Raw genomic sequence first — 23,710 nt, forward strand, 5'->3', positions numbered from 1 at the left:
TGGCACTATGAGTGCACTGTATGGCGGTATTATTAGGGCACTATAGGACAGTGTACAGGACGGTATATTCAGGCATTAGTCATCCCTGGTATTTGTACATTCTGGAGGCACTATGAGTGCACTGTATGGCGGTATCATTAGGGCACTATAGGACAGTATACAGGACGGTATATTCAGGCATTAGTCACCCCTGGTATTTGTACATTCTGGTGGCTCTATGAGTGCACTGTATGGCGGTATCATTAGGGCACTATAGGACAGTATACAGGACGGTATATTCAGGCATTAGTCATCCCTGGTATTTGTACATTCTGGAGGCACTATGAGTGCACTGTATGGCAGTATTATTAGGGCACTATAGGACAGTATACAGGACGGTATACTCAGGCATTAGTCACCCCTGGTATTTGTACATTCTGGTGGCACTATGAGTGCACTGTATGGCGGTATTATTAGGGCACTATAGGACAGTGTACAGGACGGTATATTCAGGCATTAGTCACCCCTGGTATTTGTACATTCTGGAGGCACTATGAGAGCACTGTATGGCAGTATTATTAGGGCACTATAGGACAGTGTACAGGACGGTATATTCAGGCATTAGTCACCCCTGGTATTTGTACATTCTGGAGGCACTATGAGTGCACTGTATGGCGGTATCATTAGGGCACTATAGGACAGTATACAGGACGGTATATTCAGGCATTAGTCACCCCTGGTATTTGTACATTCTGGTGGCTCTATGAGTGCACTGTATGGCGGTATCATTAGGACACTATAGGACAGTATACAGGACGGTATATTCAGGCATTAGTCATCCCTGGTATTTGTACATTCTGGAGGCACTATGAGTGCACTGTATGGCAGTATTATTAGGGCACTATAGGACAGTGTACAGGACGGTATATTCAGGCATTAGTCACCCCTGGTTTTTGTACATTCTGGTGGCTCTATGAGTGCACTGTATGGCAGTATTATTAGGGCACTATAGGACAGTGTACAGGACGGTATATTCAGGCATTAGTCACCCCTGGTATTTGTACATTCTGGAGGCACTATGAGTGCACTGTATGGCAGTATTATTAGGGCACTATAGGACAGTATACAAGACAGTATACTCAGGCATTAGTCACCCCTGGTATTTGTACATTCTGGAGGCACTATGAGTGCACTGTATGGCGGTATTATTAGGGCACTATAGGACAGTATACAGGACGGTATATTCAGGCATTAGTCACCCCTGGTATTTGTACATTCTGGTGGCACTATGAGTGCACTGTATGGCGGTATTATTAGGGCACTATAGGACAGTATACAGGACGGTATATTCAGGCATTAGTCACCCCTGGTATTTGTACATTCTGGTGGCTCTATGAGTGCTCTGTATGGCGGTATTATTAGGGCACTATAGGACAGTATACAGGACGGTATATTCAGGCATTAGTCACCCCTGGTATTTGTACATTCTGGTGGCACTATGAGTGCACTGTATGGCGGTATTATTAGGGCACTATAGGACAGTATACAGGACGGTATATTCAGGCATTAGTCACCCCTGGTATTTGTACATTCTGGTGGCTCTATGAGTGCTCTGTATGGCGGTATTATTAGGGCACTATAGGACAGTATACAGGACGGTATATTCAGGCATTAGTCATCCCTGGTATTTGTACATTCTGGAGGCACTATGAGTGCACTGTATGGCAGTATTATTAGGGCACTATAGGACAGTATACAGGATGGTATATTCAGGCATTAGTCACCCCTGGTATTTGTACATTCTGGTGGCTCTATGAGTGCACTGTATGGCGGTATTATTAGGGCACTATAGGACAGTATACAGGATGGTATATTCAGGCATTAGTCACCCCTGGTATTTGTACATTCTGGTGGCTCTATGAGTGCACTGTATGGCGGTATTATTAGGGCACTATAGGACAGTGTACAGGACGGTATATTCAGGCATTAGTCACCCCTGGTATTTGTACATTCTGGTGGCTCTATGAGTGCACTGTATGGCGGTATTATTAGGGCACTATAGGACAGTATACAGGACGGTATATTCAGGCATTAGTCATCCCTGGTATTTGTACATTCTGGAGGCACTATGAGTGCACTGTATGGCAGTATTATTAGGGCACAATAGGACAGTATACAGGATGGTATATTCAGGCATTAGTCACCCCTGGTATTTGTACATTCTGGTGGCTCTATGAGTGCACTGTATGGCGGTATTGTTAGGGCACTATAGGACAGTATACAGGACGGTATATTCAGGCATTAGTCACCCCTGGTATTTGCACATTCTGGTGGCACTATGAGTGCATTGTATGGCGGTATTATTAGGGGTCTGTAGGACAATGTACAGGACGGTATATTCAGGCATTAGTCACCCCTGGTATTTGTACATTCTGGTGGCACTATGAGTGCACTGTATGGCGGTATTATTAGGGCACTATAGGACAGTATACAGGACGGTATATTCAGGCATTAGTCACCTCTGGTATTTGTACATTCTGGTGGCACTATGAGTGCACTGTATGGCGGTATTGTTAGGGCACTATAGGACAGTATACAGGACGGTATATTCAGGCATTAGTCACCCCTTGTATTTGCACATTCTGGTGGCTCTATGAGTGCACTGTATGGCGGTATTATTAGGGCACTATAGGACAGTGTACAGGACGGTATATTCAGGCATTAGTCACCCCTGGTATTTGTACAATTTGGTGGCACTATGAGTGCACTGTATGGCAGTATAATTAGGGCACTATAGGACAGTATACAGGACGGTATATTCAGGCATTAGTCACCCCTGGTATTTGTACATTCTGTTGGCACTATGAGTGCACTGTATGGCGGTATTATTAGGGCACTATAGGACAGTGTACTGGACGGTATATTCAGGCATTAGTCACCTCTGGTATTTGTACATTCTGGTGGCACTATGAGTGCACTGTATGGCGGTATTATTAGGGCACTATAGGACAGTGTACTGGACGGTATATTCAGGCATTAGTCACCTCTGGTATTTGTACATTCTGGTGGCACTATGAGTGCACTGTATGGCGGTATTATTAGGGCACTATAGGACAGTGTACTGGACGGTATATTCAGGCATTAGTCACCTCTGGTATTTGTACATTCTGGTGGCACTATGAGTGCACTGTATGGCGGTATTATTAGGGCACTATAGGACAGTGTACTGGACGGTATATTCAGGCATTAGTCACCTCTGGTATTTGTACATTCTGGTGGCACTATGAGTGCACTGTATGGCGGTATTATTAGGGCACTATAGGACAGTGTACAGGACGGTATATTCAGGCATTAGTCACCCCTGGTATTTGTACATTCTGGTGACACTATGAGTGCACTGTATGGCGGTATTATTAGCACACTATAGGACAGTATACAGGACGGTATATTCAGGCATTAGTCACCCCTGGTATTTGTACAATTTGGTGGCACTATGAGTGCACTGTATGGCAGTATAATTAGGGCACTATAGGACAGTATACAGGACGGTATATTCAGGCATTAGTCACCCCTGGTATTTGTACATTCTGTTGGCACTATGAGTGCACTGTATGGCGGTATTATTAGGGCACTATAGGACAGTGTACAGGACGGTATATTCAGGCATTAGTCACCCCTGGTATTTGTACATTCTGGTGGCACTATGAGTGCACTGTATGGCAGTATTGTTAGGGCACTATAGGACAGTATACAGGACGGTATATTCAGGCATTAGTCACCCCTGGTATTTGTACATTCTGGTGACACTATGAGTGCACTGTATGGCGGTATTATTAGGGCACTATAGGACAGTGTACTGGACGGTATATTCAGGCATTAGTCACCTCTGGTATTTGTACATTCTGGTGGCACTATGAGTGCACTGTATGGCGGTATTATTAGGGGTCTGTAGGACAGTGTACAGGATGGTATATTCAGGCATTAGTCACCCCTGGTATTTGTACATTCTGGTGGCACTATGAGTGCACTGTATGGCAGTATAATTAGGGCACTATAGGACAGTATACAGGATGGTATATTCAGGCATTAGTCACCCCTGGTATTTGTACATTCTGTTGGCACTATGAGTGCACTGTATGGCGGTATCATTAGGGCACTATAGGACAGTATACAGGACGGTATATTCAGGCATTAGTCACCCCTGGTATTTGTACATTCTGGTGGCACTATGAGTGCACTGTATGGCGGTATTATTAGGGGTCTGTAGGACAGTGTACAGGACGGTATATTCAGGCATTAGTCACCCCTGGTATTTGTACATTCTGGTGGCACTATGAGTGCACTGTATGGCGGTATTATTAGGGGTCTGTAGGACAATGTACAGGACGGTATATTCAGGCTTTAGGCTGTGTACACACAATGCGGAATTAGTGCCGATCTGCAGCGGATTTTTCCGCGCAGAAACACTGCAGTTCCGCAAAGTGATTTACAGTACAATGTAAATCAATAGAAAAAAAAATGCTGTGTTAATGGTGCAGAAAAATCCGCATGAAAACCAGTGCGGATCAAAAGGAAGTAGCATGTCACTTCTTTTGTGCGGAACTGCAGCGTTTCTGACCCCTTCCATTACAGAAATCCGCAGGGCTAAAATCGCAGAAAATCCGCACAAAATCCGCATCAATTCCACAACAAAAACGCACAAAATCCGCGGCACATCCGCACCTGCGTTTTCTGCCAGGAGATGCAAATTTTGTGCGGAAAATTCTGCACCCCAATCCGCAACGTATGCACATAGCCTTAGGCTTGTTTCACACTTACGTCGACAGTGTCCCGTTGCAATGCGCAGTGGCGCCGCTACCATGAGGCGAGTTGAGCACTTTGGCTCAGGCGGCACTGCCTGAGTCACTGTCGGTGTAGTAACTGGATTTGCGTCGGAGATGCAGGTTCAGTTACTGCGCTATTGAGTCTATTCAGGGCTCCGTTCTGGATCTCCTCATCCAGCCCTCCCCAACTCACGTGTCATCATCACAGGTCCTGACGCTGAAGTCGCTCTTCTCCATGCATCTCCTCGGGTTGCTCATGGATGGCTGCTCTGTGCACACAGGACCTGTGATGAGGTCATAGGAGGGGGAGGAGTCAGCGGTCACATGATCAGGGTCCTCGTGTATGCAGGACTCTGTCGTGGTTATTGTCATAGTGCTGGATGAGGGGAAGTTGATGTGTGGGGTCAGGAGGGGTTTGCAGGGTGGATGTAGCAGAGCCGTGTGTGTACAAGGTATACGGAGTGGAGCCGTGTGTGTACGAGGTGTACGGAGTGGAGCCGTGTGTGTACGAGGTGTACGGAGCGGAGCCATGTGTGTACGAGGTGTGCGGAGCACAGCCGGGTGTGTGCGGTGCAGAGCCGGGTGTGTACGAGGTGTACGGAGCGGAGCCATGTGTGTACGAGGTGTGCAGAGCAGAGTCATGTGTGTGCGGAGCACAGCCGGGTGTGTACTTGGTGTACGGAGTGGAGCCGTGTGTGTACGAGGTGTGCGGAGCGGAGCCATGTGTGTGTACAAAGTGTATTGAGTGGAGCCATGTGTGTACTTGGTGTACGGAGCGGAGCCGTGTGTGTACGAGGTGTACGGAGCGGAGCCGTGTGTGTACAAGGTGTATGGAGCGGAGCCGTGTGTGTACGAGGTGTATGGAGCGGAGCTGTGTGTACTTGGTGTACGGAGCGGACCCGTGTGTGTACAAGGTGTACGGAGCGGAGCCGTGTGTGTACAAGGTGTATGGAGCGGAGCCGTGTGTGTACAAGGTGTATGGAGCGGAGCTGTGTGTGTACAAGGTGTATGGAGCGGAGCCATGTGTGTACGAGGTGTACGGAGCAGACCCGTGTGTGTACAAGGTGTATGGAGCGGAGCCGTGTGTGTACAAGGTGTATGGAGCGGAGCCGTGTGTGTACAAGGTGTATGGAGCGGAGCCATGTGTGTACGAGGTGTACGGAGCAGACCCGTGTGTGTACAAGGTGTATGGAGCGGAGCCGTGTGTGTACAAGGTGTATGGAGCGGAGCCGTGTGTGTACTTGGTGTACGGAGCGGAGCCGTGTGTGTACGAGGTGTACGGAGCAGACCCGTGTGTGTACAAGGTGTATGGAGCGGAGCCGTGTGTGTACAAGGTGTACGGAGCGGAGCCATGTGTGTACGAGGTGTACGGAGTGGAGCCATGTGTGTACGAGGTGTACGGAGTGGAGCCGTGTGTGTACGAGGTGTACGGAGCGGAGCCATGTGTGTACGAGGTGTGCGGAGCACAGCCGGGTGTGTGCGGTGCAGAGCCGGGTGTGTACGAGGTGTACGGAGCGGAGCCATGTGTGTACGAGGTGTGCAGAGCAGAGTCATGTGTGTGCGGAGCACAGCCGGGTGTGTACTTGGTGTACGGAGTGGAGCCGTGTGTGTACGAGGTGTGCGGAGCGGAGCCATGTGTGTGTACAACGTGTATTGAGTGGAGCCATGTGTGTACTTGGTGTACGGAGCGGAGCCGTGTGTGTACGAGGTGTACGGAGCGGAGCCGTGTGTGTACAAGGTGTATGGAGCGGAGCCGTGTGTGTACGAGGTGTATGGAGCGGAGCCATGTGTGTACAAGGTGTATGGAGCGGAGCTGTGTGTACTTGGTGTACGGAGCGGACCCGTGTGTGTACAAGGTGTACGGAGCGGAGCCGTGTGTGTACAAGGTGTATGGAGCGGAGCCGTGTGTGTACAAGGTGTATGGAGCGGAGCTGTGTGTGTACGAGGTGTACGGAGCAGACCCGTGTGTGTACAAGGTGTATGGAGCGGAGCCGTGTGTGTACAAGGTGTATGGAGCGGAGCCGTGTGTGTACAAGGTGTATGGAGCGGAGCCATGTGTGTACGAGGTGTACGGAGCAGACCCGTGTGTGTACAAGGTGTATGGAGCGGAGCCGTGTGTGTACAAGGTGTATGGAGCGGAGCCGTGTGTGTACAAGGTGTATGGAGCGGAGCCATGTGTGTACGAGGTGTACGGAGCAGACCCGTGTGTGTACAAGGTGTATGGAGCGGAGCCGTGTGTGTACAAGGTGTATGGAGCGGAGCCGTGTGTGTACTTGGTGTACGGAGCGGAGCCGTGTGTGTACGAGGTGTACGGAGCAGACCCGTGTGTGTACAAGGTGTACGGAGCGGAGCCGTGTGTGTACAAGGTGTACGGAGCGGAGCCATGTGTGTACGAGGTGTACGGAGCTGACCCGTGTGTGTTCGAGAAGTACGGAGCGGAGCCGCGTGTGTATGAGGTGTATGGAGCGGATCCATGTGTGTATGGGATGTACGGAGCGGAGCAGCATGAGTACGAGGTTTACGGAGTGGAGCCATGTGTGTAGGAGGTGTACGTAGCGTGGCCGCGTGTGTACAAGTCTTACGGAGTGGAGCCATGTGTGTAGGAGGTGTACGTAGCGTGGCCGCGTGTGTACAAGTCTTACGGAGTGGAGCCATGTGTGTACTGAGTGGAGCCGTGTGTGTGCGCGAGGTGTATGGAGCGGAGCCGTGTGTGTATGAGGTGTGTAGAGCCGTGCGTGTACGAGGTCGGTGTAAGGTGAGGAGCAAATTCCATACCTCCCAACCGTCCCGGATCCAGCGGGACAGTCCCGATTTTGAGAGGCTGTCCCGGCCGGGAGCTTACTTTTGCTGTGGACACAGGAGTACACGGCGGAGCCCCGAGGAGCACTTTAAAACTCGCACTTGACGTTCCACCTGAAGTATCGTGCTGGAAGCTGATTGGAAATGATGTAACTGCGGGAGGAGATTGTGACGGAACCATGGAGGCACTTTATTATTATTATTATTATTTATTTATATAGCACCATTGATTCCATGGTCTGTACATTAGACGGGGTTACATCAAAATAAAAATATCACTTACACTAAACAAAACTACCAATGACAGCCTGGTACAGAGGGGCGAGGACCCTGCCCCCGCGGGCTTACATTCTACAGGATGGTGGGGTTGCAGGAGCTCCGGTGGTCATTACAGGCTGTAAGGCACTCCAGGGAATGCTCCAGATCCATCACCGCGTCCTCCTCCGACAGCGCGGACAGCGGGATCGCCTTGGAATCGGGGATGCCGGCCATGTGAGCGGATCATGATCTGTCCTGCAGCGGGAGGCTCAGGTGGGCGTTACAATGGGAGCCGGGCCGCTATAGTATCTTTATAGAATCTTTATTTCTCTCTCTGTTCTTTCTCTGTGTTCTTTATTTCCCTCTAATCTTTTTTTTTTCTCTCCTCTCTTTTTCTCTGTTCTTTCTTTGTCTTTCTTTCCCCTTTTTCTTTCTGTTTTGTTTCCCCTCCTTCTTTCTCTCTCTGTTCTTTCTCTCTCTCTCCTTTCTTTCTTTTTCTCTGTTCTTTCTCTCTGTTCTTTCTTTCTCTCTCCTTTTTTATTTTTCTCTCTGTTCTTCCTTTCCCTATAACCAAGGAACAGAAAAAGGGTGCGGGGTGTTGAACAGGTCCTACTGGCCTCTCAGATCCTCAATATTAATCTGACCTGATAGCAATATGACTATAGTTGCCCATAGGATGAATCAGTAGCGTAGCTACGGGGGGCAGAGGGGGCCCTGTCACATGAAGGGGCCCACCGGGAGGCAGAACACCGCATCAGGGCAGAGCAGTATAATGTCTGCTCCCGTCTGGCTATTAGCACAGTGGCGGCTGCAGTCCCCCCCTGCAGTGAATGGTTTCTCCCGTCTGACCTGATCATGAAGCTTTTCCTGGCTGCAGTTTTCTTCACTCTGTGCAGGCTGGGATTGGCTCAGGCACGCTGGTTCTGCCTGCAAACTTCATCACGTTCAGACTAGCGTTGTGCGCCGCTGCGACGCAACGCACAACGCACGTTTTTTGCCGAAAATCGGACGCAAGAAAAATGCAACTTGTTGCGTTTTCTTGGTCCGACGCTTGCGGCAAAAAAGACGCATGCGTCGCAAAACGCAACAAACAAAAACGCATGCGTCCCCCATGTTAAACATAGGGGCGCATGACGCGTGCGTCACCGCTGCGTCGCCCGACGCCTGACGCTAACCCGACGCACACTAGCACAACGCTAGTCTGAACGCAGCCTTAGTGGGGATGGAACATTTTAGGTTTATTAAATTCAGGTATGTCACTGTGATGTGAATGTGAGACTATTGGGGTATTAGGTACTGAAGTGGGGGAGGGGGGACAGGGTACTGAGGGGGTGGATGTGAGACCATGGGGGTATTGGGTACTGAAGTGGGGGAGTGGGGACAGGGTACTGAGGGGGTGAAAGTGAGATGATGGGGGTATTGGGTACTGAAGTGGGGGAGGGGGGACAGGGTACTGAGGGGGTGGATGTGAGACCATGGGGGTATTGGGTACTGAAGTGGGGGAGTGGGGACAGGGTACTGAGGGGGTGGATGTGAGACCATGGGGGTATTGGGTACTGAAGTGGGGGAGTGGGGACAGGGCACTGGGGGGGTGATTGTGAGATGATGGGGGTATTGGGTGCTGAAGTGGGGGAGAGGGGACAGGGTACTGAGGGGGTGGATGTGAGACCATGGGGGTATTGGGTACTGAAGCGTGGGAGGGGGGACAGGGTACTGAGGGGGTAAATGTGAGATGATGGGGGTATTGGGTACTGAAGTGGGGGAGGGGGGACAGGGTACTGAGGGGGTGAAAGTGAGATGATGGGGGTATTGGGTACTGAAGTGGGGGAGTGGGGACAGGGCACTGGGGGGGTGAATGTGAGATGATGGGGGTATTGGGTGCTGAAGTGGGGGAGGGGGGACAGGGTACTGAGGGGGTGGATGTGAGACCATGGGGGTATTGGGTACTGAAGTGGGGGATGGGGGACAGGGTACTGAGGGGGTGGATGTGAGACCATGGGGGTATTGGGTACTGAAGTGGGGGATGGGGGACAGGGTACTGAGGGGGTGAAAGTGAGATGATGGGGGTATTGGGTACTGAAGCGTGGGAGGGGGGACAGGGTACTGAAGGGGTGAAAGTGAGATGATGGGGGTATTGGGTACTGAAGTGGGGGAGTGGGGACAGGGCACTGGGGGGGTGAATGTGAGATGATGGGGGTATTGGGTGCTGAAGTGAGGGAGGGGGGACAGGGTACTGAGGGGGTGGATGTGAGACCATGGGGGTATTGGGTACTGAAGTGGGGGATGGGGGACAGGGTACTGAGGGGGTGGATGTGAGACCATGGGGGTATTGGGTACTGAAGCGTGGGAGGGGGGACAGGGTACTGAGGGGGTGGATGTGAGACCATGGGGGTATTGGGTACTGAAGCGGGGGAGTGGGGACAGGGAACTGGGGGGGTGAATGTGAGATGATGGGGGTATTGGGTACTGAAGTGGGGGAGGGGGGACAGGGTACTGAGGGGGTGGATGTGAGACCATGGGGGTATTGGGTACTGAAGTGGGGGATGGGGGACAGGGTACTGAGGGGGTGGATGTGAGACCATGGGGGTATTGGGTACTGAAGTGGGGGATGGGGGACAGGGTACTGAGGGGGTGGATGTGAGACCATGGGGGTATTGGGTACTGAAGTGGGGGAGGGGGGACAGGGTACTGAGGGTGGATGTGAGACCATGGGGGTATTGGGTACTGAAGCGGGGGAGTGGGGACAGGGCACTGGGGGGGTGAATGTGAGATGATGGGGGTATTGGGTACTGAAGTGGGGGATGGGGGACAGGGTACTGAGGGGGTGGATGTGAGACCATGGGGGTATTGGGTACTGAAGTGGGGGAGGGGGGACAGGGTACTGATGGGGTGGATGTGAGACCATGGGGGTATTGGGTACTGAAGCGGGGGAGTGGGGACAGGGCACTGGGGGGGGTGAATGTGAGATGATGGGGGTATTGGGTACTGAAGTGGGGGAGGGGGGACAGGGTACTGAGGGGGTGGATGTGAGACCATGGGGGTATTGGGTACTGAAGTGGGGGAGGGGGGACAGGGTACTGAGGGGGTGGATGTGAGACCATGGGGGTATTGGGTACTGAAGTGGGGGAGGGGGGACAGGGTACTGAGGGGGTGGATGTGAGACCATGGGGGTATTGGGTACTGAAGTGGGGGAGGGGGGATAGGGTACTGAGGGGGTGGATGTGAGACCATGGGGGTATTGGGTACTGAAGCGGGGGAGTGGGGACAGGGCACTGGGGGGGTGAATGTGAGATGATGGGGGTATTGGGTACTGAAGTGGGGGATGGGGGACAGGGTACTGAGGGGGTGGATGTGAGACCATGGGGGTATTGGGTACTGAAGTGGGGGAGGGGGGACAGGGTACTGAGGGGGTGGATGTGAGACCATGGGGGTATTGGGTACTGAAGTGGGGGATGGGGGACAGGGTACTGAGGGGGTGGATGTGAGACCATGGGGGTATTGGGTACTGAAGTGGGGGAGGGGGGACAGGGTACTGAGGGTGGATGTGAGACCATGGGGGTATTGGGTACTGAAGCGGGGGAGTGGGGACAGGGCACTGGGGGGGTGAATGTGAGATGATGGGGGTATTGGGTACTGAAGTGGGGGATGGGGGACAGGGTACTGAGGGGGTGGATGTGAGACCATGGGGGTATTGGGTACTGAAGTGGGGGAGGGGGGACAGGGTACTGAGGGGGTGGATGTGAGACCATGGGGGTATTGGGTACTGAAGTGGGGGAGGGGGGACAGGGTACTGAGGGGGTGGATGTGAGACCATGGGGGTATTGGGTACTGAAGCGGGGGAGTGGGGACAGGGTACTGAGGGGGTAAATGTGAGATGATGGGGGTATTGGGTACTGAAGTGGGGGAGGGGGGACAGGGTACTGAGGGGGTCAATGTGAGATGATGGGGGTATTGGGTACTGAAGTGGGGGAGGGAGGACAGGGTACTAAGGGGGTGGATGTGAGACCATGGGGATATTGGGTACTTAAGTGGGGGAGGGGGGACAGGGTACTGAGGGGGTGGATGTGAGACCATGGGGGTATTGGGTACTGAAGTGGGGGAGGGGGAACAGGGTGCTGAGGGGGTGGATGTGAGACCATGGGGGTATTGGGTACTGAAGCGGGGGAGTGGGGACAGGGCACCGGGGGGGTGAATGTGAGATGATGGGGGTATTGGGTACTGAAGTGGGGGATGGGGGACAGGGTACTGAGGGGGTGGATGTGAGACCATGGGGGTATTGGGTACTGAAGTGGGGGAAGGGGGACAGGGTACTGAGGGGGTGGATGTGAGACCATGGGGGTATTGGGTACTGAAGTGGGGGAGGGGGGACAGGGTACTGAGGGGGTGGATGTGAGACCATGGGGGTATTGGGTACTGAAGCGGGGGAGTGGGGACAGGGCACTGGGGGGGTAAATGTGAGATTATGGGGGTATTGGGTACTGAAGTGGGGAAGGGGGGACAGGGTACTGAGGGGGTCCATGTGAGATGATGGGGGTATTGGGTACTGAAGTGGGGGAGGGAGGACAGGGTACTAAGGGGGTGGATGTGAGACCATGGGGATATTGGGTACTTAAGTGGGGGAGGGGGGACAGGGTACTGAGGGGGTGGATGTGAGACCATGGGGGTATTGGGTACTGAAGCGGGGGAGGGGGGACAGGGTACTGAGGGGGTGGATGTGAGACCATGGGGGTATTGGGTACTGAAGCGGGGGAGTGGGGACAGGGCACTGGGGGGGTGAATGTGAGATGATGGGGGTATTGGGTACTGAAGTGGGGGAGGGGGGACAGGGTACTGAGGGGGTGGATGTGAGACCATGGGGGTATTGGGTACTGAAGTGGGGGAGGGGGGACAGGGTACTGAGGGGGTGGATGTGAGACCATGGGGGTATTGGGTACTGAAGTGGGGGAGGGGGGACAGGGTACTGAGGGGGTGGATGTGAGACCATGGGGGTATTGGGTACTGAAGCGGGGGAGTGGGGACAGGGTACTGAGGGGGTAAATGTGAGATGATGGGGGTATTGGGTACTGAAGTGGGGGAGTGGGGACAGGGTACTGAGGGGGTGAATGTGAGATGATGGGGGTATTGGGTACTGAAGTGGGGGAGGGGGGACAGGGTACTGAGGGGGTGGATGTGAGACCATGGGGGTATTGGGTACTGAAGCGGGGGAGGGGGGACAGGGTACTGAGGGGGTGGATGTGAGACCATGGGGGTATTGGGTACTGAAGCGGGGGAGGGGGGACAGGGTACTGAGGGGGTGAATGTGAGATGATGGGGGTATTGGGTACTGAAGTGGGGGAGGGGGGGACAGGGTACTGAGGGGGTGAATGTGAGATGATGGGGTATTGGGTACTGAAGTGGGGGAGGGGGGACAGGGTACTGAGGGGGTGGATGTGAGACCATGGGGGTATTGGGTACTGAAGCGGGGGAGTGGGGACAGGGTACTGAGGGGGTGAATGTGAGATGATGGGGGTATTGGGTACTGAAATGGGGGAGGGGGGACAGGGTACTGAGGGGGTGGATGTGAGACCATGGGGGTATTGGGTACTGAAGCAGGGGAGTGGGAACAGGGTACTGAGGGGGTGGATGTGAGACCATGGGGGTATTGGGTACTGAAGTGGGGGAGGGGGGACAGGGTACTGAGGGGGTGGATGTGAGACCATGGGGGTATTGGGTACTGAAGTGGGGGATTGGGGACAGGGTACTGAGGGGGTGAATGTGAGATGATGGGGGTATTGGGTACTGAAGTGGGGGAGGGGGGACAGGGTACTGAGGGGGTGGATGTGAGACCATGGGGGTATTGGGTACTGAAGCGGGGGAGTGGGGACAGGGTACTGAGGGGGTGAATGTGAGATGATGGGGGTATTGGGTACTGAAGTGGGGGATGGGGGACAGGGTACTGAGGGGGTGAATGTGAGATGATGGGGGTATTGGGTACTGAAGTGGGGGATGGGGGACAGGGTACTGAGGGGGTGAATGTGAGATGATGGGGTATTGGGTACTGAAGTGGGGGAGTGGGGACAGGGTACTGAGGGGGTGAATGTGAGATGATGGGGGTATTGGGTACTGAAGTGGGGGAGGGGGGACAGGGTACTGAGGGGGTGGATGTGAGACCATGGGGGTATTGGGTACTGAAGCGGGGGAGTGGGGACAGGGTACTGAGGGGGTGAATGTGAGATGATGGGGGTATTGGGTACTGAAGTGGGGGATGGGGGACAGGGTACTGAGGGGGTGAATGTGAGATGATGGGGGTATTGGGTACTGAAGTGGGGGATGGGGGACAGGGTACTGGGGGATGAATATTATAATGTTTTGTTATATTATATGTGATCCATGACGTAATATTTGCTGTCTGGGGAGGCTGGAGATGGGGGGTTAGGGGGCTTTTGATACCACCTGGGTCTTTTATGAGTATTAGTATATGAAGCCCCCCTATAGTATCCAAGAGCTGCCTCACATTTACAGCACCACTCCGGCATTTTTTTATTTCTTTGCTGGAGCGGAGCTGACAATCCCCGTCCGCTGCCCCCAGTCTGTTTTAGTCTCCGCTCGGCTCCGTCTCCTGCAGTGTTTCATGGAGCGGCGCAGAGGTCACTAATCAGTGTGAGTCTATGGGAGCCTCGGCCTCTTTGTCGCTCTCAGGCTCTGTGCACACGGTGCGGATCCGCAGCAGTTTTCCATGCGGTGCACAGAACCATGTAAACCTATGGAAAACCAAATCCGCAGTGCACCACATGGTGCAGAAGATACCGCGTGGAAACGCTGAGTTGTATTTTCCGCAGCATGTCAATTCTTTGTGCGGATTCTGTAGCGTTTTACACCTGCTCCTGTATAGGAATCCGCAGGTGTAAAAACGCAGGAAATCCGTGGTAAATCCACAGGTAAAACACAGCACATTTTACCTGTGGATTTTGCAAAAACGGTGCGGAAAAATCCGCAAAGTGTGCACATAGCCTCATAGTCTTACACTGAGCGCTTGTGACATAGCGTCTAACTTCTGACCAGTCAGGAGCTGCGCTCACAAGTTTGAGCCGCGGGACTGCAGCAGTGAATGCATGTAGAAAAGCCGCGGAGACACCATCACGTGTTTCTCAACGCAAGCAATAAATAGCCAGGCCTTTCACCGGGAAGGAACAACCACGGGAAGGGCAGCATCCAAAAAGGAAAACCACCTATGCCAAAACATGGTATCCATCCACAGACAGCTGTTTCGGGGTATTTGCCTTTTACTAGGCACTGCTCCTACTAGCCAGTTTCCTACTCCACACTGATGAGCGCACTGTGTGGTAGTATCATTAGGGCACCACATTTTCAGCCCTATTCTTAGGCGCCATATAGTCCGGTATTATGTCGGTCTGTTGTGTGCACGGTATGGCAGCACTATGTGGTGGTATTTTTCAGGCTCTGTCACATATCGTCATTGTGGTGTCATACTAAAGTCCGGGTGGTATGACGCAGACCCTCTATAGTGGGATTGTGTGGGCACTGTCTGGTGATACGATATTGTACGGCTCTGTGCCACCTGCTGACTTGGGGGGTCTCTGGTATTTGGGTAGCTTACTGTGTGCCACGGTCTGGTGGTGTTATTTGTTGGCAGCCTGACAATTCTGGGGTCTCTATGGGAAAGTCTGGATTCCAGGATCCGTTGTGGGGGAGCAGATCCCGCGCTCCGTGAATAGGAGGCGACTTCCTTCCTAAGACTGAGCTGTTAGGGAAGTGCTCTGTTTACTGGCAGAGATGGCGCTCAGGACCTGTCCTCCTTATATCGCCCCTCATCCGGCCAGAGTACAACTGACCCCAAGTCATGGAGGCTGAGAATGGAGGGTCCAGTGTGATCCTATACAAAGACTTCTATGTCCAAAAACGCAAAAGGAATCCCTTTATTATATTCTAGGAGTGATCCCTACATTATATTCTAGGAGTGATGCCTTAATTATATTCTAGGAGTGATCCCTTTATTGTATTCTAGGAGTGATCCCTTTATTGTATTCTAGGAGTGATCCCTTTATTATATTCTAGGAGTGATCCCTTTATTGTATTCTAGGAGTGATCCCTTTATTATATTCTAGGAGTGATCCCTACATTATATTCTAGGAGTGATGCCTTAAATATATTCTAGGAGTGATCCCTTTATTGTATTCTAGGAGTGATCCCTTTATTGTATTCTAGGAGTGATCCCTTTATTATATTCTAGGAGTGATCCCTACATTATATTCTAGGAGTGATGCCTTAAATATATTCTAGGAGTGATCCCTTTATTGTATTCTAGGAGTGATCCCTTTATTGTATTCTAGGAGTGATCCCTTTATTATATTCTAGGAGTGATGCCTTAATTATATTCTAGGAGTGATGCCTTAATTATATTCTAGGAGTGATCCCTTTATTGTATTCTAGGAGTGATCCCTTTATTGTATTCTAGGAGTGATCCCTTTATTATATTCTAGGAGTGATCCCTTTATTGTATTCTAGGAGTGATCCCTTTATTATATTCTAGGAGTGATCCCTACATTATATTCTAGGAGTGATGCCTTAAATATATTCTAGGAGTGATCCCTTTATTGTATTCTAGGAGTGATCCCTTTATTGTATTCTAGGAGTGATCCCTTTATTATATTCTAGGAGTGATCCCTACATTATATTCTAGGAGTGATGCCTTAAATATATTCTAGGAGTGATCCCTTTATTGTATTCTAGGAGTGATCCCTTTATTGTATTCTAGGAGTGATCCCTTTATTATATTCTAGGAGTGATGCCTTAATTATATTCTAGGAGTGATCCCTTTATTGTATTCTAGGAGTCATCCCTTTATTGTATTCTGGGAGTGATCTCTTTATAATATTCTAAGAGTGATCCCTTTATTATATTTTTGGAGTGAGTCCTTTATTATATTCTAGGAGTGATCCCTTTGTTATATTCTAGGAGTGATCTCTTTATTATTGTCACGGTTCACACCATGCTGCCAACACTATGTTACGGATCCCAACAATGTCAGGGATCCTGGGGAAGATACCTTTATCATCCCCACCACTCACACCAATTTGTCACGAACTGGGTTTGTTTGGTTGCCCCTGATAACTTCTGAAAGGGATTTATCTATTTCCCACTTCCCAGTTCAGATTTGGAACTTGAAACTCTCTGGTGCCCCTTACCCTCAGGTCAGTCACGGTACTGCACCTAGAGTAACTAGTCACCAGAAAGGCTGCCTGCTATGTACTGGCTATTCGGCACGCTACAGTGAGGGCGATGTAACTACTCCCACACAGGCGGGACCAATAATTATCAACTACGTCAGTCGCTGCAAAGATGCCCGATTGCACTGGACAAAGTATGCTGCCACCAGCTCCGATTAACGGGTCCGGAGCCAACCCAAATCAGTAGCGTAATTCACCTCAGAGGACGCACAGTTCGTTTATAGAGCAGAGAGAGATAAGCTACCAAATTATATATTTTACTCCAAAAAAAGGTAGGCAGTGTTTACAAAGTATAAAAAGATATTATAAAGAAGACAAAATCATGTGTACATTACAATTACAAATAAAAGAAGGATTAAAATTGAAAAGAACACTTACAGGTCATTACGTCATTGCATCGTCATGGCGGCCGTGTGCTGTGGGGGATGGTGGGCATATATTCAGATGCATCACCCCTGGCTTACAGCTAGCATTACCCCGGACAAAAGACACTCCCAGAATGCTGGTCTCAGTAAGTTATTCTAGCCCAAAACCCAGGCACTCCCCCTATGGTGACATCACTTAGAGGCTGACACCTCCCCTTTACTTAGAATATGAAAACTATTTTTTATGCTTAGCTCGCAGTAGGAATCTCATACACGATGAGCAGAATGTGCCCCACATCATGAGGATTCTTTTAAGTGTACACCTGAAGTAAATACGTGAACTGCTGAGAATCCGCACTTTGCACTTGTTGCGTTTAGCTGCTAGCGATTTCAGTGGGTGATAGATCTACCGATGGACATCCAGAATATATAATTCTTATCTCTCTAGCCCAAATCGGTGTTGCTATATATAACTTTAATAGAATAAAGAAACTCAGGGCTTCCACACCAGTTTTGGCTGGTATTAGATGGGAGGAGGGAATGAGTAGTATGCTGCTAAGCCTTAAAACTCCAGTACTTCGAGTGAGGGTTTTGAATTACACACATACAAGCAGCAGTCAGAGAGAGAGAGAGAGAAGTGGGGGTCGGAATGGCCCACAGCGTGTCTTGGAAAGATAGGTAGATACTTAAACATGGCATATTCACATCATTACAATTATATTCTAGGAGTGATCCCTTTATTGTATTCTAGGAGTGATCCCTTTATTAGATTCTAGGAGTGATTCTTTTATTACATTCTAGGAGTGATCCCTTTATTATATTCTAGGAGTGATCCCTTTATTATATTCTAGGAGTGATCTCTTTATTATATTCTTGAGGTGATCTCTTTATTACATATTAGAAGTGATCCCTTTCTTTTATTCTAGTAGTGATCTCTTTATTATATTCTAGGAGTGATCTATAATATAGGAATGTGTGCAGCGGGTGGATGGAGTGGGGCCTCTTATAGAGGTCATAAAATGAAGGTTTATGTTGCAGATGAAGCATGGTGGGGTGTTAGCTCAGTGATCTGGAGTCAGTATGGTGAAGGTGGTGGAGCGATGGCTCACTGATCTGGAGTCAGTATGGTGGAGGTGGTGGAGTGATAGCTCACTGATCTGGAGTCAGTATGGTGGAGGTGGTGGAGCGATGGCTCAGTGATCTGGAGTCAGTATGGTGGAGGTGGTGGAGCGATGGCTCAGTGATCTGGAGTCAGTATGTTGGAGGTGGTGGAGTGATGTCTCAGTGATCTAGCGTCAGTATAGTGGAGGTGGTGGAGCGATGGCTCAGTGATCTGGAGTCAGTATGGTGGAGGTGGTGGAGCGATGTCTCAGTGATCTAGCGTCAGTATGGTGGAGGTGGTGGAGCGATGGCTCAGTGATCTAGCGTCAGTATGGTGGAACGATAGCTCAGTGATCTGGAGTCAGTATGGTGGAGGTGGTGGAGCGATGGCTCGGTGATCTGGAGTCAGTATAGTGGAGGTGGTGGATCGATGGCTCAGTGATCTGGAGTCAGTATGGTGGAGGTGGTGGAGCGATGGCTCAGTGATCTGGAGTCAGTATGGTGAAGATGGTGGAGCGATGGCTCAGTGATCTAGCGTCAGTATGGTGGAGTGATGGTTGAGGGATCTTTATTCAGTCTGGTCGTGGAGGTGTAACCATGTCCATGTAGGGAGTCATAAATTCAGGTGTTAGATTGAGTCCTATTGTCAAAAAAGTCTTTCTTTAAGGCCGGGGTCACACTTGCGAGTGCAATGCGAGAAACTTGCGCCAATACCCGTCACTGCCGCCGACACTTGGGACTGGAGCGTTCAGCTACATAGAAATACATGCAGCCGCACGCTCTGGTCCCGAGTGCCGGGTATTGATGCGCCGGGTATTACCCTCGCAAGTGTGACCCCGGCCTAAAGCATGTACTACTGACTGGTAGGATCGCTACATCCCAAAGGTGTCGATAAAGCCTCTCTGTAGAGAATCTTTACATGTGTGTAGAGCAAGACATGATTCACAGGAAAAAAGTGAACTTCTGAGCATTGATCAATCGCTGATCTTCTGAGCATCTTTGATGCTGAATGTATCAGAGAATTTTTAGATTCTTCCAGACACTTATGTTTGCCACTTGGATATTCTGGATCTTTCTTATTGAGCCTCATCCCTACATTGATGTCTTTCTCGTTGCAGTATTGGACATGGCCCTGTTGCTTTCGATACTCCTGGCCCTGTTGGCTTCGGTTCTTGGAGGTCTCTACATGTTGGGGATGTTCCGGAAGAGAAGACCCAATGAGCCCCCTCTAGATAAAGGCACCATACCATGGCTGGGATACGCTCTCGATTTCCGAAAAAACACTGCAGGGTTTTTAAAAAATATGCAGAAAAAGCATGGAGATATCTTCACCGTTCAGATCGGAGGCTATTACTTCACCTTTGTCACAGATCCATTATCGTTTGGTCCCATCGTGAAAGAGGCCAGGTCCAGGCTGGACTTTGAGCAATTTGCTATGGAGTTGGTGGCCAGAGTGTTCGGCTACCATTCTGGAACCAATGATCACAAGTTACTGGAGAAGGCGAGTACGAAGCACCTTATGGGAGATGGTCTAGTGCTCATGACCCAGGCCATGATGGACAACCTTCAGAATTTGATGCTTCATAGCGTTGGCTCTGTGGATGGTGAGAAAAAGTGGCAGCAAGATGGACTATTCAACTACAGCTACAACATAGTCTTCCGGGCGGGGTATCTTGCCTTATTTGGGAATGAGTCCGTGAAAAGTCAAGGAAACTCAGAGAAAGCCAAGAAACATGACAGAGACCACTCAGAGGAATTGTTTGGTGAGTTTAGAAAGTATGACAAACTGTTCCCACGCCTGGCCTATGCCGTACTCCCACCAAAAGACAAGCTGGAGGCCGAGAGACTGAAGAGGCTTTTCTGGAACACGCTGTCTATAAAGAAAACCCTACAGAAAGAAAACATCAGTGGCTGGATTACTGACCAGTTCCAGGACCGAGCAGAGAATGGGATGCCAGAATACATGCAGGACAGGTTCATGTTCCTGCTTCTGTGGGCATCTCAAGGTAACACTGGACCTGCCTGCTTCTGGCTCCTGCTCTACTTAATGAAGCATCCAGAGGCCATGAAGGCCGTCGGTGAAGAAGTCGATAGAGTTCTGAAGGAAAATGGACAAGAGGTAAAACCTGGAGGTGCCCTGATCAACCTAACCAGGGATATGCTACTGAAGACACCTGTCCTGGATAGTGTAGTAGAAGAGACCTTGAGGTTGACTGCTGCCCCAGTGCTGATCAGAGCCGTCAAGGAGAACATGAACCTCAAAATGTCATCTGGAAAGGAATATGCCATACGTAAAGGAGACCGTGTTGCCCTTTTCCCATACACCGCCGTTCAGATGGATCCAGAAGTTCATCCAGAACCCGAGAAGTTCAAATACAACAGATTCCTGAATGAAGATGGCACCAAAAAGTCTGAGTTCTTCAAGAATGGGAAGCGGCTGAAGTATTTCACCATGCCTTGGGGAGCCGGCACTACCATATGCCCTGGTCGCTTTTTTGCTGTCAATGAACTGAAGCAGTTTGTCTTTCTGATGCTGAGCTACTTCGAATTTGAGCTGGTCAATCCAAAAGAGGAGATTCCAGACATCGATCCGAACCGATGGGGATTTGGCACCATGCAGCCCACCCATGACGTCCCATTCAAATACCGGTTACGTTACTAGCTCCACAAGAGAAGGTCCAAGTGCAAAAAGAAACCACCTACTGATGATTCCAGAATACCTGACACCTAGGAGCAGAGGACTCTTCATGGGACGCCTCGTCCAAAGAAAGGCCTAGTGGGAGAAATGGGATTTTATAATATTTATTTACTGTTAAGTTTCAACCATACTTGAGTATACTGCAATTCCTCCATGATGACCCATCCTTCAATTTCTATTACTAGCTCTGGTTACTTGAGATTCTTGTATTGTATATATTGAATCTAAGAGGAACCCTGTTTAGGATGATCTTCTGCTACGTCATGGATGGATTGAGTAGATATCTATAGTAACGTCTGTGAGCTTGGACCGCCATTTATTCCTACAACACGGGTCGCCTATGGATGGATATGGTGGGGTTCCAGATCACACACTACACTAATGGGATCTTCTCACCTGACTATATGGTATATTAGAAGTCTATTTGTGGTGGAGCTCCCCTCTATATATAGTAGCTTTATAGTATCACTCCCGCAATCTCTCCATGAACCACGAGCTGTGATTATAATATTATGTCTAATAAACCTAATTTGGATATAATTTTTGCTTTCTTTATGTTTTGAGGCTGAAGAGGAAGACGGGAATATGGAAGAGACAGAGGGGTCTGGAGAAAGACAGAGGGGTCTGGAAGATGATTGAGGGGTCAGGGGAAGGAAAATATAGTAGTCTGTTGGAGGACCAAGGACTCTGGAAGGGACAGACTAGTCTGGAGGAGGAAAAAAGAGTCTGATGGAGGAAGACTAAGGAGAAAGGAGAAAAATGGAGGAGGACAGAATAGTGTGGAGGAGGACAGATGGGTCTGGAGAGGACTGGGGAGTTTGGAGTAGGAGGGACAGGCGTCTGAATGAGGACGACAGAAGACAACAGAAGAGGCGAGTGAAAGACAGGTGTCTTGGGAAGAACAGAGTAGTCTGGAGGGGTGCAGAAGAGTCTGGAGAAGACAGTGTGATTTGACGGAGCCAAAGATAAAAAAGAAAGTGAGCAAATACCCTGCAGTAAATAAATAAATAGCAATAGTGCATGAAAATAATATACTGTGCTTAGTTAACATAATTATGATTAAAAAAATGTAAAAGCCATCCTACCACATCACAGTGACCCTGTGGGGGACAGTCCTAACCTCTAGCATGACTAGCATGAAAACCTTACCATATGTCAAATGACGTAAATGTGAATAAGGGCCGAGCATGACCGAGACCCCGACTAATGGACAACCAGCCATGGGAAGCTATATAAATGTGATGTTCAGCTTAACCCCTTGGTGACTGAGACAATTTTGATTTTAGTGACAAGGCTCTGGAACACTTCAATGGACTCCACTGATTCTAAGATTGTTCTTTTCCTGACATATTGTACTTTATAATAGTAGTAACATTTGTTTGATAAGACTTGGATTTATTTGTGAAAATATCGGAAATTTGGCAAAAATTTTCAACATTTCGCAATTTTCTAACTTTTAATTCTTATGCCCTTAAATTAGAGTTATGTTACACAAAATAGTTAATAAATAACATTTCCCACATGACTAACTTACATTTTCATCATTTTTGAAACATTTAATTTTTTGTTAGGAAGTTATAAGGGTTAAAAGTTGTCGTGCGATTTCCTATTTTTCCAACAAAATTTACAAAACCTTTTTTTTTTTAGGGACCACATCACATTTCAAGTGACTTTGAGGGACCTATATGATAGAAAATACCCAAAAGTGACACCATTCTAAAAACTGCACCCCTCCAGGTGCTCAAAACCACACTCAAGAAGTTTATTAACCCTTCAGGTGCTTCACAGGAACTAAAGCAACGTTGAAGGAAAAAATGAACATTTAACCTTTTTTTTCACAAACCTTTTACTTTAGCTCCAAATTTTTCTATTTTCACAAAGGTAACAGGAGAAAATGGACCTCAAAATATGTTGCAAAATATATTGCACACTTTCTAGTGAGTACTCCAATACCAAATATGTGGGGGAAATCTACTATTTGGGCGCACGGCAGGACTCAGAAGGGATGGAGCTTCATTTGACTTTTTTAGTGTAAAAATGTCTGAAATCGAGAGCGGCCGCCATCTTGCATTTGGAGAGCCCCTGATGTGCCTAAACAGTGGAAACCCCCCACAAATGACACCATTTCGGACACTAGACCCCTCAAGGAACTTATCTAGATGTATCATGACCACCTTGAACCCCCACATGCTTATAACATAAAGTTGTGAAAATAAAAAAACACATTTTACCCACAAAAAATTACTTTTAGTATCATTTTTTACATTCATATGGGTAACGAGCAATTGGACCTCAAAAGTTGTTGTGCAATTTCTCCTGAGTATGATGATACCCCATATTTGGAGGAAAACTACTGCTTGGGCACACGGCAGAGCTTGGAAAGGAAGGAGTGACGTTTTAGAATGCAGACTTTGATGGAACGGTCTGCGGACTTCATGTCGCATTTGCAGAGCCCCTGCT

At 49.5% G+C, this 23,710-nt stretch overlaps 1 protein-coding gene across 2 annotated transcripts in view; it reads left to right on the forward strand.

Moving 5' to 3' along the window:
- Positions 1-23,491, forward strand: part of LOC138641592 (5-beta-cholestane-3-alpha,7-alpha-diol 12-alpha-hydroxylase-like) — a 34,080-nt gene extending 10,589 nt beyond the window's left edge. For both annotated transcript variants that reach the window (XM_069729085.1, XM_069729084.1), the window contains exon 2: positions 19,671-23,491. In XM_069729085.1, coding sequence (XP_069585186.1) covers positions 19,679-21,214 — 1,536 coding nt within the window. In that variant the 5' untranslated portion in view covers positions 19,671-19,678 and the 3' untranslated portion in view covers positions 21,215-23,491. The remainder of the gene's footprint in view (positions 1-19,670) is intronic.
- Positions 23,492-23,710: the final 219 nt, after the last annotated feature.

The sequence above is a fragment of the Ranitomeya imitator genome, chromosome 6 (genome assembly GCF_032444005.1).
Source record: "Ranitomeya imitator isolate aRanImi1 chromosome 6, aRanImi1.pri, whole genome shotgun sequence".
NCBI lineage: Eukaryota > Metazoa > Chordata > Amphibia > Anura > Dendrobatidae > Ranitomeya > Ranitomeya imitator.